Raw genomic sequence first — 20597 nt, 5'->3', positions numbered from 1 at the left:
CTACTGTAGGTGTAGTTCTAGCCGCTACTGTAGGTGTAGTTCTAGCTGCTACATGACTGAGAGGGGAGCTACTGTTCTAGTGTGGCTGAGGATCTGAGTCCATGAGTAGCTGGAGAATTAATGAAGACTTCATGATTACTACTCTCTCTCTGTCTGTCTGTCTGTCTCTCTCTCTTCCTCTTTCATGTCAACAAAACAGTTGTAAATTAGCTTGATTGATTTGGAATATACCAACAATTAAAATGGAAGATCAATGGGCAGAGTCGTCATGGAGACCTCTGCCCTCCCACAGTCACTATAGTAACTGTATTTGCACAGCACCATTTAGATGGTTTCCTGGTGGCAGAAACACACGTGTCTCCTCCCTGAGCTCCTCACACTCATTCTCCACGGGCTCTGGTGTTCAGCTAACACATGTCTGATATCCTCCAGCCCAGTGATAAACCAGCACATTTACATTAAACATCTCAGGCCCATTCTGATCCAGATCCAGGGTGATTTAGGTATACAGGCCTAAATCCATGTGCCATGGTGGGTCACACTCTGACCTTAAACCCCAGACTCACGGTATGCTATAACTATCACAGCAGAGGATGAAATAAGTTTATATATAAATATATATATGTAAATATAATCTAACATAAAGTGTGATTAGTTGACATATGAAAGGCTGATCCATCCATCCACCCATCTATCCATCCACCCAATTTTAGAAAAAAAAATGGTAAAATTTTATGTCTACAGTAACCTATGAGAGAGAGAGTAAGTATGTGTGTGTGTGTGTGTGTGTGTGTGTGTGTGTGTGTGTGTGTGTGTGTGTGTGTGTATGTGTGTGAGTGAGCCAGACACATGTGTCTTTACAAGTGCTCAGTGGTGGATGGAACAGATGTAATTTAAATAATATTAGCATACAGGCAAATTAAACTCAGAGTTCTTCATTTGAACTGTTGTAAAAAATGCAAATGTATGCTAGCCTGGAAGCTCTATGCAAATAAAATACTATTCTAACAACCATTTACATTAGAGAGGACATGAATAAAACACAAGATCAATGTAAGTCACCTGTGCTGAAATATCATTATCTCTAAATCCTCAGATGGGGGTGACAGGCCATTTGGAGGTCTCAGGAAGAATTTTGTGTGTGTGTGTGTGTGTGTGTGTGTGTGTGTGGGTGTGTGCATGGGTGTGCAGAAATGACTGTGTGTGGGGAGGGAGGGTTTGTGTATGTGTAGATATGACTGTGTGTGTAGATACGAGTTTGTGTGTGTGTGTGTGTGTGTGTATGGGTGTGCAGAAATGACTGTGGGGGGGTTGTGTATGTGTAGATATGACCGTGTAGGTAGGAGTGTGTGTGTGTGTGTGTTGTGTGTGTGTGTGTGTGCGTGTGTGTGGAGGGCGGTGGGTTGTGTGTATAGATATGACAGTGTGTGTATAGATGTGTGTATGACAATGTGTGAGTATATACAAGTGTGTGTGGGGAAGGTGGGTGTGTGTGTGTGTGTGTGTGTGTGTGTGTGTGTGTGTGTGTGTGTGTGTGTGTGTGTGTGTGTAGATACGAGTTTGTGTGTGTGTGTGTGTGTGTGTGTAGATACGAGTTTGTGTGTGTGTGTGTGTGTGTGTGTGTGTGTGTAGATACGAGTGTGTGTGTGTGTGTGTGTGTGTGTGTGTGTGTGTGTGTGTGTGTGTAGATACGAGTTTGTGTGTGTGTGTGTGTGTGTGTGTGTGTGTGTGTGTGTGTGTGTGTGTGTGTGTGAGACAGCCCTGCCATCACATTTCCTCTCCTCATCATTCCACTGAGGTGTGTAAGCTGAAAGCTGCCTTATTTAAACCAGCCTGTTTCGTTTTCAAAGTAGGAGGAGCTAAGATCATCCTGTAACTACGCAACCAGTTGCTGTGGCTGCAGGGATAACATCCCATAATTAAGGTTCTTATATTGCTTTATTTAAAAACACAGTAAATGTTTAATCCTACATTACTTAACTGGTGGAGAGAAACCAATTCCAGACTCCTTTGAGCTGATGCTTTATTTAATTGATTGGGTAATTTGTAGTAATAGATTGCGAGAGGAAACACAGCTAAACTAGGTAAGAAGAACGTGTGTTTTATATGCAAGAGTGTGACCACATCCCAACCAGAACCCACACACATCCACGCCCACCACCCCACACACACACAACCACACCACTCCACACACACAACCACACCACTCCACTCCCCACACACACACACACACACACACACACACACACACACACACACACACACACACACACACACACACACACAACCCCAAAGAACAAAGGACCCTGCATTTAATTCTGTGGGAGCCATCCAGTTCTAACAAATAGTTCGCGCTTTAATTAGTGGTTTCAGAGAGAGTAAAGGAAATCGAAATTCCCTCCCTCTTTCATTTTCATTTGTCTCTCTCTTTCTCTCTCTCTCTCTCTCTCACACACACACACACGGATGAAAACAATGAAACAACGCTGAATGAGAATAAGGCTGAGCAGAATCAGGATGCTGATGGTGCTGGATGGTATGGTGAGGCTTTTTGGCCATGGAGGGCTGCCATACATGAGCCAGGGCTGGACCCACTGATCATGTTTCCACAGCTCTAGCAGCAGCTGAGAATTAAACACTAGGACAATCTCTCTCTTTCCTTCCCTCCCTCTCTCTCTCTCTCAGCATCTTTTCTCTTTCTTTCTTCCTGCCTCTCTGACCTCTCCCTATATCGACAGGCACAATTATGACAAGTCTCCTGTTTTTCAGCAGAAAGCAATTTCCTGCAGAAATGAGTCCTGCCCAGCCTGCACAAGAAAGAGAGGGATTCAGTCCAGGAGGGTTAGAAGCAGAACAAAACAGAACCCAAACAAAGCCGGACACAGCAACACCAGAAATAACACCACTCACACATTCACTCACACACGGCGCCGAGAACCGTACACTGTTTGGGAGTAGGAACACACAACGTCCATGTTTGACTGAATATTGGTTTCAGTATTGCATTTTAAATTTTATTAGGAGAATATTGAACATCACTAAATAGTTTAATGACCAGAAGCTGGTAATCAGGTAGAGCAAGTGAGAGAACTACATTACCCACACACCACTGCTCTGGAGTGCAGAGTAATACTGAATCCTCTGAGTTCAGGGTTCTGCACTGCTGTAACAACACTCTCATGGACACTCCTCTCCGAATCCCGACCAATGGCACAGTGTCCTTTGGTGTGACCAATACTTTGGCATTTTGTACGTGTATGAAAGTTCAAATGTCGAAGGGTATAAGTGTACAAGTGCTCCAGGGTATATGTGTTCAAGGGTATAAGTGTACCCAAGAGCACAAGTGTACGTATGTGTTAAAGGGTTAATTTGTACAAGTGTTCAAGAGTGACAATGTACAAGTGAGGATACCAGAATATGGCCATTTTCAATGTTAGACAGAACTGAAATGAACTGAACTAAGCTAAACTGAAATGAACTAAACTGAACAGAACTGAAGTGAACTGAATGTGGAGTAAACACTGTTTGTATGTATATATAATTATGTGATAGTTTGAGAAAATGCTTATAGGTCGAGTGTGTGTACCTTTGTGTGTGTGTGTAAGAAGGATGAAGGAAGGATGTACTCACTCTCAGCGTGGGTGACCAGCAGTAAGGAGGTGAGCAGAAGAAGAGTGGGCGGGGCTTCAGGCATGGCGTGGGGCGGAGTTATCACAGACATGTTTCAGCTGCCACAGGGGCACCAACCCACAAACAATGTGAGAAGGCCTGCTCTGTAGTGCCCTATTCACCCCTCACAACCTGCAGAAAGACAGAGAGACAGACAGACAGACAGAGTTAAACAAAGCTGTTTGAATGTAAACATCACACCCAGTACGTGTACTGACCACGCCCTTTACATTTACATTTACCCATCACACCCCAGTACGTTTACTGACCACGCCCTTTACATTTACATTTCATTTACCTTTACCTATCATACCCCAGTACGTTTACTGACCACGCCCTTTACCCATCATACCCCTGTACGTTTACTGACTACACCCTTTACCCATCATACCCCAGCAGGTTTACTGACCACGCCCTTTACCCATCATACCCCAGCACGTTTAATGACCACACCCTTTACCCATCATACCCCACCACATTTACTGACCACGCCCTTCTCCCATCATACCCCAGCACGTTTACTGACCACGCCCTTTTTAAATTGAGAGATTTGCGAGAGATTCGAGATTCAGCTTGTGCAGAACAGCATATAAAACAATAAAAGAATTTGTGAATAATCATAGAAACGCACACCACATACTGTCTGTTCATTATTATTAGTGTCCTACGGTTTTCCTTCGGTCCATTAACAATTTATAGGTTAAATTTAATTATATGTTCATGGCATTTTTAACAATAACCATAAAGTAAATGCACATAGATACTGGCTTCGGTTTTGGGATTATGTGGTCTTCAATTTTAAAGCGACTGAGTGAAGATTTTAGCATTTTAATTGTGTCATGCTATTGGCTCACTGATGGTCACATGGCAAACCACCTGTAGTATGAGGTCATCAAAACAGGAAGTAAATTTCATGTTTGACTCAATGCCATTGTGTACATGCCAACTGTAAAAAGACTATTCAGAGAATTTCATGAATATTCATGTTACCATATGGCATTAATATGACTGCAATGAACATTGTTATTAATGTCATATAACATGAATGCCATGTAAATCTGAAAATCAGAGTAAACAACACAACGTTGTAGTCCCTGCCTACGACGGCGGAGGCATACTTCTTATAAAACAACTTCAGCTAAATAAACACACATGGCATCTGTGTATCTGGGTTGCCTGAGGAACACTGATATGGTGAGAGAAGAGGAATCTGAACTGATGACATGTTGAGTGCTTTCAGACGCAGACGAGGCATCCATTCTGGCTCAGCCTTATCAAAGTCAGGCAGTACGTGTGAGGGTCTGTACGTGACAGCACTTCAGGGTCGCACGCACGCACGCACGCACGCACGCATGCACGCACGCACGCACGCACCAAATTACGTCAGGAACTTTCAACTGAGAAAAATCTGAAACGTCTTGATTACGGCCTGGTGAACTCTCCTTTGGTTTAGTGTATCTGAGCTGCAAAATGCACTTCGGCTATGCAGACGAGCTTCATGTCTACAGTGTGTGTGTGTGTGTGTGTGTGTGTGTGTGTGTGTGCCTTCTGATTTTCCTTGTCACACAGTGAGGTCACAGGGTCACGACATGCTCCTCCAGAAGACGGACCTCTCACTTTATTTGGGGTTATGACACACATGCCTGTCTGATTTTGGCTCCTGGGTAATAACCAGCAAAACCAGTGTACGTCCGCAGGTGTTGATGGGTGATACGCTCTCTGTTGTCTCAGGACGTATTATTTCCATAACAGCCTAATGGATTACACCCCCCCCCCCCCGTCTCTTTGTCTTTCTCCATTGCTGTGTGCTCACTCTCTCCTCTCACTCTCTCTCTCCTCTCTCACATGCTGATTCAGATAAACAAGACCATCTGTACAGGCTGTGACGGAGGAAGAGGAGAGGGATTATCCAGAGAGAAGTCACAACATTACGAGAGCGTGCACAAGGGAGAGATTCACCACTCTCGCAGAAAAGAAAAAACACATCTATATATATTCTATCCCAAAACATTCTGCCATACACTCAGAAAATGCTGGAAACACACCAACAATGGGTCACATTAATCAAACACCTCACTGACCTGGGGTCAGCTCCCACTCTGTTTACATGGCTGCTGTAATGAGAGTGAAAAACATGAAAGCTTATCCCAGATCAGCTCTGAGCCGTTTGGTAAATATGTCCCCATCTACAGACTTGGCAAAGTGCTACCAATTAACACTCCATCAGAAATGTATTCTTCAACCAAACCCAATGCCTCTCTCCTGGGTGTCAGGACTGAGCAGGACTGTCAGACTGCTACACAGTTTGGAAGGCAGAGTAATTGCGTTCCGTTATGGTCTGATGCTCAGCATCAGAAATGATTCTGCAAATGAATTGCACTTTTTTAATCATCATCATCTTCTTCTTCTTCTGCTGCTGGACTGTTTATGTTTAATCACTTTATTATTAATCTTATTATTTCCTTGTTATTTACATAATGCAATTTGTATCATTCTAATAGACTGCCGCTGAATTTAAACTGAACTGGACTAAGAGGGATTGAGAGAGGGAGGGATGGAGAGAGGGAGGGATAGAGAGAAAGAGAGATGGAGAGAAAAAGAGCAAGAGGGAGGGAGAGAGAGAGAGAGAGAGAGAGAGAGGGAGGGACAAGCGAAACTGAGTGGCCTGGCAAGAAAAGCCCATCCTGTCTTGACCCTTTATAGCAACAGTGTGTGTGTGTGTGTGTGTGTGTGTGTGTGTGTGTGTGTGTGTGTGTGTGTGGTGTGTGTGTGTGTGTGTGTGTGTGTGTGTGTGTGTGTGTGAGGGAGAGGGTACGGAAGTGCTGGTCTGTGCCCGTGCCCTGTGGAGTGATGTCACGTGTATCTGTCACTGCTGAGATCTCAGCATCCATCTGTGATGCCATTCAGACTCTGCCCCCTCTCTCTCTCTCTCTCTCTCACTCTCTCTCTCTCTCTCTCTCTCTCTCTCTCTCTCTCTCTCTCTTCCTTCTCTCTCTCTCTCTCTCTCTCTCTCTCTCTCTCTCTCTCTCTCTCTCTCTCTCTCTCTCCCCTTTCTCCCCTCTTCTTACTTTCTCTTCTTCTCCTACTCTCTGTCGTTTCCTCCCTCATTCTCTCTGGCACTAATCTCTCTCCTTTATCTTTCTCCCTTATTCCTTGTCTATTTCAGAATCCTTGGCCTGGGTCAGTGGTACCCACGCTTTGTGTGTGTGTGTGTGTGTGTGTGTGTGCTCTCAGCATTAGTAAGTCTTTGCTTATGTCGCGGGCTAATTAAAGCAGGTAGCTTCGTGTTACACATGCCCCCTGGTGTCTGGTGTTATCCAGCCCTTCACTGTGATAGCATCATAGCATCATGCATTCCTGAACAAAGCCTTACAACACACACTCATACCTGCTTAATTACAGAGAGAGAGAGAGAGAGAGAGAGAGAGAGAGAGAGAGAGAGAGAGAGAGAGAGTGAGTATCTGTGTCACCCGATTCTTATCTGATGATGATGCAGAGAAAGGATGGATTCTTTGTTGAATAAGAATTCTCATTACAAACACACACACAAACACACTCATGGTTTCCACTGGCAACACCCTGTACCAGAAGTGTGACAGATAAGTAATGGTGAGAGCCTGCAAAGCTGGCAGACGATTTGTAAATAAACGAGAAAATGGCACCTCATCCCCTCCCTTGCTTTCTCATTTGTCTGACAGAGAGAGAGAGTAGGAGAGATGGAGAGAGAGAGAGATAGATGCAGAGATGGAGGGAGACAGAGATGGAAGGAGAGAGGGAGAGAGATGGATGGAGTTAGAGAGAGGACAAAAAGGAAAAGAGGACAAGAAGGAAAAGGAGGGGAATAATCAACAAAAAGAGGGTGAAACCCTACAAGCCTTTCAGGCAGAGGGTTCATGGTAAAGACTGATCCTAGATCAGTCTGTGCATATTATCAGAAGCTCAGCAGCCAATCAGAGCCTCCAACACCTCCAGTATTTCATCAAGCCACAGGTTCCCTGTTCAGTTGTGGAGGTTTGCCTGGAGCAGGGCCGAGGCGGTCCACAGCTGCACACCACGCTTAGGCCTGGTCTCCTTGAGTAAATCAAAGATTACAGCAATGGGATTCAGTTCTGTAATAGCAGTCTGCCACAGCATCTCCACACGTCAACGACACCTACAGGGATCACAAAGGGAATGAAATATTCTTGGTCTGCAAAGCATGCTGGGAAGTACTCCTCAGATGGGGATGAGATTCTGAAAGTTGTTCAGTTTTGGTAGCTTTGGTTTCGATTAAAATGAACCCTGGTGCTACTGGTCTGTTGGCACAGTTCATTAGAGCAACAGAGAACGCCAGCATATCCAGCAAACCCAGCCTCTCTGATCAGGTCGGTCCCAGTCCGATTCCAAACATACTCTAGCAGCCAACTGACCAATCACACATCACATCCTACTCTACGGACCAATGACAGAGCTGTGCCAGTGAACAGGAGCAGTGGGCAGGGAAATAACCCCACCTCTAATCCCTAACGCTAACCCCATCTCTAATCCCCAACCCCACCTCTAATCCCTAACGCTAACCCCATCTCTAATCCCCAACCCCACCTCTAATCCCTAACGCTAACCCCATCTCTAATCCCCAACCCCACCTCTAATCCCTAACGCTAACCCCATCTCTAATCCCCAACCCCACCTCTAATCCCTAACGCTAACCCCACCTCTAATCCCTAACGCTAACCCCATCTCTAATCCCTAACCCTGCCTCTAATCCCTAACGCTAACCCCACCTCTAATCCCTAACCCCACATCTAATCCCTAACCGTAACCCCACCTCTAATCCCTAATGCTAACATTTTGTCAAGAATAAATGTCTGTTTCTACTGAATCTTCTTACCCATTCATAAAAATTAATCAACAGATTCAATCAAATTCAAACAAATGCCATCATACCGAAATCACTTTATATTAGGACAGAGGCCAGATTTAAAGATGATTGTGCATGTCTGTGTGTGTGTGTGTGTGTGTGTGTGTGTGTAATGTGCCTGACAGGCGATTAAATTCTACCTGGTACAGTTTGACATGACACACATGCTTCACCAACCCTTCTGTCCCCCTCTCAGGGCTGGAGTGTGTGTGTGTGTGTGTGTGTGTGTGTGTGTGCGTGTGTGTGCGCGTGTGTGTGCGTGTGTGTGTGTGTGTGTGTGCGCGTGTGTGTGCGTGTGTGTGTGTGATAGCTGTGGTGAAGCATGCCTAAGCTCTGGTCTCTAGTGTGATCTGAGTATTACATAAGCCTGTCACTAACTCGGCTTACCACTCAAAAAAACACGCGTGCACGCGTGCGCACACACACACACACACACACACACACACACACACACACACACACACACACACACACACACACACACACACACACACGTGTATTCTCCATTCCATACTCACATAATCATAATACACCTCTCAGTTGCCTTGTTCTATAATTAGCCATTACCTCTCTCTGGCCATACTGGTTTACTCATGAAAGGTATAGGACTGACTCCACCTACATCTTTCTGGCCCTCTAGAGCTCCACCCACACTCTCCTCCTTGTCCTTTCTTCTCTCCACCTCCCTCCCCTCACACCACCAAGGCCAGGCCTCCCCAACACCCCTCACCAGGAGGTGGCCAGTCCTGAGTAACATGACAGCTAGCCTCGGCACCCGTGATGTCCATCTGAAAACCACCTGAAAGGCTACAGGGTCCTAGAGGACGGGATGGATCCAGATGCCCACTCTAGTGTCACAAAGAGGAAATGGTAAAAGACTAAAGAAGTGCAGCATTACATGTGGACTTCAGCGGTATCTGGCAACCGGTCTTTTCATCTAATGCAAAGATCTGTTCGTTAAAACCCTTCATTCAGTGGAACAAAAGAGAGCGAGAAAAGGGAGGAGAGAGAGAGAGAGGGGGACAGAAAAAGAGGGAGAGGGGGAGAGAAAATAATGTAAGTGGCCATAGGGTGAGCACTGAATAAGGGTGAAGGTGGGATGTGATGAAGACACACACACATACACACGCACACAAATTCAGAGAGTACATTCCTGGCATTTTGACATCTATCCTCACCACAGAAGTGGCCTGTGGGAGGATGAATAATCAGACCTCTGAAGAATGAAGAGAGAGAGAGAGAGAGAGAGAGAGAGAGAGAGAGAGAGAGAGAGAGAGAGAGAGAGAGAGAGAGAGAGAGAGAGAGAGAGAGAGAGAGAGCAGGACTAGAGACCCACAGACTAAACTACAGCAACATGAGTATGTCCATAGTCAATATAGCCCGGTACTCAGCTTACAAGACTTATTTATTCATTTAGTTATTCATTATTATGGGTCAAATGAATGTCTACAGCCTATGTTGGAGAAGTTTTTATACTCCATAAAAACATTTCCATTTTTTTTCATTTCAGAGTAACTGGTGGGAAATGTCCATATGAGCCCAAAATGAGGAGGAATGATGTCCCCACCAAGACATCATTCATGACACTACCATGTCCCCACAGAGACATCATTCATGACACTACCATGCAACGAACATGAGATTATCACATCACTATCATGACATTAACATGACACTACCATCAGACTGCCATGACAGCATCACTGCTGTGTTGACAATGATCCACCGCCTGAAATACTTTTGGCAACTGTTTATACAATTCATGCCAATAAAGCTATTTGAATTAGCATTTGACAGAGAGATGAGACACAAAGAGAGAGAGACTGGTAGTAACTGTGGCACATTCACACCATCACTGTTTATGGACTGACGTTTCCTGGTTTATGACTGGGAAGCCCCCATACACACTTCAGTATGTAGAAGGTCAGGGCCTAGACCCTGTTCTGCTCAGAAGAAACTTGAACCTGGGCTTCTGAGACCAGGCTGAGGGAGACTAGAGCTCAGAGCGGACACCCAAAGACCACAGCGCTGATTAAAATGCCACAGACTCCAGGTTAGCTACTCGCTAATTGGTTGTGATAAACCCACAGCTAAATGTCACAAAAAATAAACAGAAAATCACACCATCGGTCAGCTCAAGGGTAAAGCGATGTCAGTCTGGTGTGCGTCTGTGCACATATGGTGGCTGAAAACATGGTGTGTGTGTGTGTGTGTGTGTGTGTGTGTGTGTGTGTGTGTGTGTGTGTGTGTGTGTGTGTGAAGTGTAACACATGTCAATTGAAGCTACTGGTGACAACATGGTAGACCTGGTGGCTGTGGTCTGGGTAACCTGTACAATATAGAGGGACATGGGAACTCGAGTCCTTAAGGAACCAAAGACAGTCAACTCATAGCAGTACCAACACATAGAATAGAATCCAGATAACCTACTACTATGTTTACTGTGAAGGATGGATGAAGGAACTTCATAGTCACCGCTAATAATGAGCAGATAGTGGTTCTCACTATATATAAACCAACTGTAGTGAGTTGTGGGGATCAGAACGTACTAAGCAGTGAAGAAGTTTCTAGAATGTGGGAAAGCCCACTCCAGGGTCCTGGGGCTTCAACAAGGCCCTCCAGGCAGACTGCATCAGCCATGACAGACCACAGCTCTTGGGTTTTTTTGTAGAATCTCCCTGCTGCCCATCTTAGCAAATGGGACTGAAACGCAAGCAGATTTCAAATAAATACTAATAATGTGCAGAGAATCGCAGCCAAAAAGACATCTGCGTGCGGGTCAAATGAAATCTCTCCATCGCCAAATCATGCTTCGATCTGCTCGTCTGCCTTCAAAACAGACACACACATGCGTGTTAAATATTATCTGTGATACTGTCCATGTGTGCTCTCTCTGAAAATGGTCTCACACACACACACACTCTCACATGCACATTGGAGCCCCCCCGACCGTGCTCACAGTAAATCAAAGTTCACTACTAGAAGTGAAAGTCACGTGTCACACACCAGCACCTCACAGCTGCTCCGCCTCCTTTAAAGGTTTAAAACAAACTTAAATTCTGTCCAAACATCACAGGGCCAATTACTCATTTCTTTTTAATTACAAACGTGCCTTTTAGCTACTAGGCTGTATGTGGACAGATTACTTATTTACCTCCGGTGCAGTTTGCAATGTATTTCCCAGTCAAATGAAAGTGGATGTTCTACATTTACCTAAGGACACACACGGAGACACACACACCCAAACACACAGATACATCAACAAGGAGACACACACACCCAAACACACAGATACATCAACATGGAGACACACACACCCAAACACACAGATACATCAACACGGAGCTTTTCTTTTGTTACTGTCGGGTTGTAGCATCTACACTCCTTCCACACACATATACACCCCAAAAGGCCTCGATATCTAACTAAACTGCAAGGAGAGAGAGAGAGAGAGAGAGAGAGAGAGAGAGAGAGAGAGAGAGAGAGAGAGAGGAGGAGAGGCTACATCTCTCCAATCTGACACTGTGTAATTACCTGTCCACTCTCCCTAATGGCGTGTTTCATTACGGCTCTGGAACTGGGACCAGTTTCTGCTACATAAGCATCTCTCAAACTGCACGACAAAACAAGGCCCACCGTGCAGAAAGCCAAAATGGCCACCAGCGCATTACCACCTGGACGAACAATCACAGAGCATGAACTCAAAGGTGTCGATGACATCCTCTCTGAGAGAACCGTTGCTTGTTGCAGACATGTGAAGAGTGAGGAAGTATTGAGGTTATGTTTGATATTGCCTAACTATACACTGTATTCTTCCCCCAGTATATACTGTATACTACCCCCAGTATTTACCGTATACTACATTCTAGTCCCCATAGTTGCATACGTTGTATATCCAGTAAGCAAGAAAATAAAACCAAACTACAAGGTCACATGAGCATATGAAGGTTCTGCCCACTGGAAGATTTTCCACCACAGTTGCATGATGGGATGCAGTACACCACGAAGGCAGCTCTGGTCATACTGGATTATATAGTGGTATTAGTACGTCATCTTGGAATCTGTTGTGCACCGGAAAAATGTGTTTTGGTCGAATACTGCATACTGACTTCAGGCTCAGTCAGTAGGCGAGTAATAGCGCTGGTTTGAACACAGCTAGAGCCGTTTTGAACACAGCCAACGTTGATCCGCTCCCACATTCAAGTTTACCTGTAATCTTTTAGTTTGACCCGGCCATGACCAGCTGCCTCCTTCCTGACAGCCTAGCGAGGGTAGCTAGCACACTGCAGGATTAATGAACTCTGTCTTACGCAGAATTACCCTGCCGACATTATGATTCATTGCTGTCCAACCTCCTCTTTTGTCTCGGCGTACAGAAGGCATTGTTTTGAGATCGGTTCCCCCTTTAAGAACTCCTGCTGTGCGATAGCGCCATCGTAGCTATGCAAATCCGGCTCAGGATCCGTAAGCAAATGGTAAATGCCTTCCCGCCCACGTCGGTGACAGACTGGTACAAGGCTGCATCCAATCAGCTTGAGTGCGGTCTGCCAGACACACGTATGTACAAGCGAGGCACGGGCATGCCGCTTACTACGCAAGCACGCGAGCTTAACAAATCCTAAGCCAGCCTCGTCTAACGCGAGGCAGGAGACTACAGTCAAAACAGAGGCGCCGATTCCCATCCTACATGAGTCATTTGCGTGAGACACAGGACACTCATTGCAGTTCCAGATTTCTGTCAAATCGTTCAGCTGCGCTAACAAAAGCCTCGGCATGAGCTAATGGCGCTAACATCTTCGCCTGTCACCGTTATCGTAGCATCGTTCTCGGGAGTGTCGGAGGTTCTCTGAGAAAGTGACAGAAACAAATTATCGGAGATGAGAGTGAGAGTGCGGCGGGCGAGGAGGAATGTAGTCGGGTCAGAAAAACACACAACAACGCAGGGCAATTCTAGAGCAAAGGCCTGGAGGGAAGCTTCTGGAAACAAGGCTGCTGACCGCAACTTTAAGTACGGAGAGCAATACTCCATGTGAAAGAGACTCGGTGCACAGGCACACTGGTACCTTCCTTCAGGACCACTGTTTAGGTTTCCAAATACTCCAGAGTGCTGATATGGGGGGAAATGGTAAGTTTGTCAAAGTGATAACCTACTCAATATGATTCTATCTCTCTCTCTCTCTCTCTCTCTCTCTCTCTCTTTCTCAGCAGTGTGATGAATGCACAGGGAGAATCTGACTCTCCGGTATTGTGCTATGACATCACAGCCACACCCTCAGCCACACCCCCCCCCCCCCCCCCCCACACACAAGCTACAGTTTACTCAGGAGCAATTGGACCTGAATTCAGGGTCAGCTGCCTTCAGTACTGTCCATATCTTCAGCCTGTCTTCTCCATCACGTCCTCTCTTTCTCACGCTTCACCTCCGTCTCCAGTAGTCCCTCTCCTTCATTCATTCAATCATGCTCTCTCTCTCTGTCATGCTTTCCTTCAATTTAATCAACTGGCCATTTTACACGCCGTCGTTGTACACGCGCACACCCCCACACACACACACACACACACACACACACACACACCCCTCAACATTTAGAATTCTGTTCACATGCTGCTTCTTTCCAACTCTACCTTTTTTCTCACTTCCCTCACTATCACCGGCTCTCACACGTCTTTTCCTAATCTCCCCCCTCTCTTTCTCTCTCTCTCTCTCTGAACAGCTGCTGGCCAATTCCACCCCTGCTATGGAAATGTCAGTAGTGTGTTATCAGGGGAAGGCCAGGAGAAGGGAGGTGTGGGGGGGGGGTATTCGTAGGGCACTGGGGGGCTGTTTAGGGGAGGGTGATTGGTGTGTCAGTCAGATCAAGCCCAGAGGACTGAATACAGCCCTTCTCTACCCTCCACACCACCACTAGCTAGCCAACACAGGCTACAAGCTAGCAATCGCAGGCATCACTGGGCGGCCACGTTTAACCTTGCAAATGGATCTTTCGTTTTGTTTCGTGATATAAGGCTTTAGAGGGAACATCATTCAGTTTTCCTTGTGTTTGGACAAAAAAATCTACAATTTGAACTAAAATTCATATTTGTATTTTTTTTATGCATGAATGTTCAATAGGCAGGGTAGATGAGGTAGGCGTTAGTCCACAGCATCAGACAGGCCAACAGAAGCTAATCCAGCAGATTCACTGACATCAAATTCAATATACTTGACCAATGACCATGATCACTGCCAATCACACAGCTAATCACTCAGCACTGGAGAACTAGATAGGGTTTGGTGAACTGGATCAGCACCAGAGATCAGGTTTGGGCCTCGACTTTCAATAAGGCAGAACTAGTGGAAGGGTGCTCTAGTTCATATATTACATAAACGCTTCACTAACTAGGTCCAGGGAGCCATGAAACTGGTCTTCACTTCTTCAGGAAGCCAGGAAACTGGTCTTCACTTCTTCAGGAAGCCAGGCGACTGGTCCTCACTTCTTCAGGAAGCCAGGAAACTGGTCTTCACTTCTTCAGGAAGCTAGGGAACTGGTCTTCACTTCTTCAGGAAGCCAGGAAACTGGTCTTCACTTCTTCAGGAAGCCATGAAACTGGTCTTCATATCTTCAGGAAGCCAGGAACTGGTCTTCACTTCTTCAGGAAGCCTGGAAACTGGTCCTCACTTCTTCAGGAAGCCAGGAAACTGGTCTTCACTTCTTCAGGAAGCCAGGCAACTGGTCCTCACTTCTTCAGGAAGCCAGGCAACTGGTCTTCACTTCTTCAGGAAGCCAGGCAACTGGTCTTCACTTCTTCAGGAAGCCATGAAACTGGTCCTCACTTCTTCAGGAAGCCAGGAAAAGTGGTCTTCACTTCTCCAGGAAGCCAGGAAACTGGTCTTTCACATCTCCAGGAAGCCAGGAAACTGGTCTTCACTTCTTTAGGAACCCAGGAAAGTGGTCTTCACTTCTTCAGGAAGCCAGGAAACTGGTCCTCACTTCTTCAGGAAGCCAGGAATCTGGTCTTCACTTCTCCAGGAAGCCAGGCGACTGGTCTTCACTTGTTCAGTCCACTGGATCCCTTGCTTTGTCAAAAGGGCATTAAAACGTCACATCGGTGCTAAGAGCCAAAAAAACGCTTTTTGATTAAACGTACTCTCCTCTCTCTCTGTGTGCCTGATTATAAATGCTTACTGCTTGCTATTTTCTCCTATCAGGCTTGCTTAGAGTGGAACCAACCATGTTCTTGTTAAAAGGTCCATAAACTCTATCTCGACACCATGGTTTTGCACTTAAGAGGGGTCTGTTGGGCAGAGAATGTCCCAGCATGGCCTCATGTTGACATCCCGCCGTGTCCGTCACCTGTCCTTAGTGGGCTGTCAGAGGGCGCTGTGGACCTCTGTGCCAGCCCAGCATTGTTTAGAGCGTTGAGCTGCACACAGAGATGGTGGGTCACTGGATGGTGGGGGCCATTTCTATGCAGGAATCCTTGTGTTTGGGGGCCCATGTGCCTAGAACAGTCAGAGGGGCCTTCAAATGAACCTGCACTCTCCCCACAATCATCCAACACTCCAAGAGCACAAGGAACAGCAGAAGCACAGGCTAGCCTGAACTCACAAGAAGAAGAATCGACACACACACACACACACACACACACACACACACACACACACACACACACACACACACACACACACACACACACACTCTCTCTCTCTCCTTTGAAGACAGGCTAGAGCTCTTTCACATTAGTGGATTACTGGTTAAGTGTGGTATGACCTAAATAAGCATCACACAAGAATGCAATCGATACACACACACACACACACACACGCACACACACACACACACACACACACACACACACACACACACACACACACACACACACACACACACTTTTGTGCACATTTGCATCCATGACTGTAACATCAAGCAAACACACCAGTCCAGATGGCAGTGTGAAAAAAGTTAATTTATCCAATGTCCCATGAGATCCATTAGTACTACAGCTAAGCAGTCCAATAGTCCTACCACTGAGAGCAGGTGTGATTGTGTATGTGTGCGGGAGAGAGAGAGAGAGAGAGAGAGAGAGAGAGAGAGAGAGAGAGAGAGAGGAGGGAGGGAGAGAGCGAAACGAGAGCTCTTATATGTAGGCTGTAGTCTAACCTGCAGTGGTGTATGCAGAATAACTGTATGTATGTAAAAAACCCTGTGAGACATGGTCAGTATCATGTCTCAGTTGTCCACACACCCACACACACACACATTTTCACTCTCGATCCTTTAATACAGGGAATGGTCAGATTTAAGGGGGGACGATGACTACTCAGGAGAGAGACTGATATTGTGGTTGCTATAGTGATCGATGTAGTGGTTGCTATAGCAATTGGTATAGTGGTCAAGACCAGTAAAAGTCCATAGTCAAGACCAGTAAGAGTCCTTACACAAGACAGTAAGAGTCCTTAGACAAGACCAGTAAGAGTCCTTAGGCAGGACTGTGTCAGAGCGGTAAGAGCCCTCAGGCCTGGACTCCTGCTACATATCTCTGTAACATGAGACAACATTGTACGCTACTCTGGATGTGTGCCTGGCAAACATGATGAATGTAAATGATACAATGAAGACAAGTACATGCAGGAGTTGTGCTAGTGGCTGTTTCAGTAAACAAAGATGGTCAGATTTCCTGCGTGCTTGGCATAGGTGTTCTCAACCTCCACACATCCAGCACTACTGATGATGAAGATTATGTTCAGTCACCCATGAAGGAGGGAGGGAGAGAGAGAGAGAGAGAGAGAGAGAGAGAGAGAGAGAGGAGAGGAGAGAGAGAGAGAGAGAGAGAGGGGGACATTGTTCTTGTCATTAGCTGGAGAGTGATGTACAGTTAGCTGATGGGGTCAAAAGAGGAGGATATCATGACCGATGAATGTGTTTTTGAGAGAGGCAGTGTCATGTATGATGAGTATCTTTAACGTGTGTGTGTGTGTGTGTGTGTGTCCACTTGGGTCCCTGAAGTATTTTATGGTTGCAGCAGCCACAATACTTCATCCCTCCTCCTCTCTACCTCTCTCCACACACACACACACACACATCCATCTATCTATCCATCCACCCACCCACCTCTTGGAATTTTTGGACCAATTTAGTTTCGCCTCATAAAGTTCATATAAAGGTTCTGTGGCCGTTTAATTACACCAGCGTGCTGAAATGAAGCTGCCTGTGCATCCTCCAGCTGCAGTGACCTGGGGAAGGACACACACTCCCCAGATAATGATGCTTAGCTAAAGGAAAAGAAATAGATTAATTACTCCACACACACACACACACACACACACACACACACACACACACACACACACACACACACACACACAGAGAGTCTCTCTCTCTCTCTCTCGCTCTCTCTCTCTCTCTCTCTCAAAATGTTCACAGCTCTGTAGACCATTTTTCTTGCTTGTGGAAAGGCAACAAAAAATAATTTTTCATAAGTTTGGGAGATAAAAGCTGAAACTGCTTGTTTGGCTCTGGGATGCAGATTTGCAGTGAAACACAGAAGAGTTGTCAGAAACCTCGGAGAACAGCCTCCTCTCCCTCTACTTGACGGCTGTCTTCACTGCCTGCCCAGGAACCGCAGGAGACACACTCAAGAGAGGAGGCGGAGCATCTGAAGGCGATCCCGCCTCCCCTCGGTCCATCCCGCCTTCTGGAAAGGGGCGGTGCCAGCTGCAGTTTCCGCAAGCGTAGGTCTAATCTCACACGGAATTCCCAACAGGACAGCTACTGGTCTGTGTGCAATGGTTCACTGGGCAGGTTCTTAATTTGTGTGTGTGTATAAGAGAGCAGGAGAGCTGAGAATATTGTCTTACATGTAGTCTTTTGTTCTAGAGGCTGTGGTTGTGTTAGAAAGCTTTGTTCTGGCAGACAGCATGGCGACAAGCATCTAGTGTCTTAGAGGGAGAGACATAAGAGAGGCTGGTTGGACACACACACACACACACACACACACACACACACACACACACACACAACTGTGCACGGTGCATTCCAGTGGTAGGCCTTGCATGGCTGCTGAATACAAAGACTGCGTGTTTTTAGGTATCAGAGGCCAGTTGATCTTAAGTGTTGGTTAAACCGATGAAAAGCAGCAACAGCAAAAAAATAAAAGAGAGCACAATGCACCCCCCCCCCCCCACGCACGCGCACACACACGCGCCACACACACGCGCACACACACACACACACACACACACACACACACACACACACACACACACACACACACACACACACACACACACACACACACACACACACACAGCCCTGCATCTGAGGCTAATAAAGATTGTGCTTTTGAGTGGAGTAATTAGAGTGTGTATCATACAGAACAATAGCTGGTCTTCGAGAGAGAGAGAGAGAGAGAGAGAGAGAGAGAGAGAGAGAGAGAGAGAGAGAGAGAGAGAGAGACAGGGACACAGACAAAATGCCTTGATATAGTAGGACGCTACGTCAGTAGCAGAGTGGCATATTCTCACCATCTCTCACACAGACTGGGACTCCCATGCAGGGTTTATAAGTGCAGTGCCATGAAAATAAAGACTGCAGTGAAACTTTACGGGGCTGCTATTTCACAGTAATTACTGATATGGGAAAACCCCCACGATCCTGCTTCTAATTGAGGCTTCACACAGCCACGCAAGTGCTGCGCCTGGACACGGAGAAAGCAAAAACCATGCAGAGGAGAGAGAGAGAGAGAGAGAGAGAGAGATGAGAGAGAGAGAGAGAGGTAGAAACACCCTGACTGTTGAGTTGAGGTGTTTCATTTCACATGAAGCACACTGCAGGCTGGGAGCGAGATTATTTTGGGCTGAGACCCTCTCTATGAGCGCAGCTAAATATTTCTGCTGCTCAAGGAAGAGTTTATTGCTTCCTTAAATGTAGGGAATTATTATCTGTGTATGTGTGTGATTGTGGGAAAGGGTGAAAGCATATGTAGTAGAGAGAGAGTGTAAGTGTGTATAGAAGGACTGTGGGTGTGTGAATGGGGCGAGGAGTGTGTGTGTGTGTGTGTGTGTGTGTGTGGTTTTTGTCTTTCTTCCTGCATTCTTGTGTAGTGAGTCTGGTCTTGATGTTCCTGACGGGCAAACATTCACTGACACTGAGACGGAGCGCTGTGATCCACTGCAAACCAGCTCCAACATGATGAAAGACTTCAACATTGTGTGTGTGTGTGTGTGTGTATCTTTCATAATGACTCAAGCATGAGCATATTAGCCTCTCTGGGAGCCTGCCAGCACAGAGCATCTGGACAACCCCCCACCCCACACACCCACACCCCACACACACACATACACACACACACACACATACAAATCTCTTATCATTCCTTTCCTGATTATGTTATTTGGGTGAGAAACATATGCTTTATCATTTCTTTATAGTGCAAAAGAGTGAAATACCAGCAGGCCCTAGGAGAGCACAGAACAAAGTGCACACTTCACAGGGAACAAAGTGCACACTTCACAGGGAACAAAGTCAAGTACACTCCAGCAGTGCTGTGTTAGCCTAGGGTTAGGATGGAACCTGGAGACCCATCAAAGAAGCTTCGGGGTGACAGGTCTGTGCTGACCCAGCGCCAGTGAAGACACACAAGCTCAGAACACTCAGCTCTGACAGGACCGCAGCTGCTGAAGACACCGTGATGCCCCGTTCCTTCACAGTGAGACCAGAACCGTGATGCCCCGTTCCTCCACAGTGAGACCAGAACCGTGATGCCCCGTTCCTCCACAGTGAGACCAGAACCGTGATGCCCCGTTCCTCCACAGTGAGACCAGAACCGTGATGCCACGTTCCTCCACAATGAGACCAGACCCGCGATGCCACGTTCTTCCACAGTGAGACCAGAAACGTGATGCCCCATTCCTCCACAGTGAGACCAGAACCGCGATGCCACCGTTCCTCCACAGTGAGACCAGAACCGCGATGCCCCATTCCTCCACAGTGAGACCAGAACCGTGATGCCCCGTTCCTCCACAGTGAGACCAGAACGTGATGCCCCG

General features: G+C 46.4%; 1 protein-coding gene across 26 annotated transcripts in view; it reads right to left on the bottom strand.

The window, feature by feature from the left end:
• ptprda (protein tyrosine phosphatase receptor type Da) overlaps positions 1-20597 on the bottom strand; it is a 256218-nt gene that overhangs the window by 118018 nt on the left and 117603 nt on the right. For all 26 annotated transcript variants that reach the window (XM_076993052.1, XM_076993051.1, XM_076993062.1 and 23 more), the window contains one exon: positions 3631-3801. In XM_076993052.1, the coding sequence (XP_076849167.1) occupies positions 3631-3721 (91 nt within the window). In that variant the 5' untranslated portion in view covers positions 3722-3801. The remainder of the gene's footprint in view (positions 1-3630; positions 3802-20597) is intronic.

This window comes from Brachyhypopomus gauderio, unplaced genomic scaffold, assembly GCF_052324685.1.
Source record: "Brachyhypopomus gauderio isolate BG-103 unplaced genomic scaffold, BGAUD_0.2 sc103, whole genome shotgun sequence".
Taxonomy (NCBI): Eukaryota; Metazoa; Chordata; class Actinopteri; order Gymnotiformes; family Hypopomidae; genus Brachyhypopomus; species Brachyhypopomus gauderio.
This window is presented reverse-complemented; position numbering and strand designations above follow the sequence as displayed.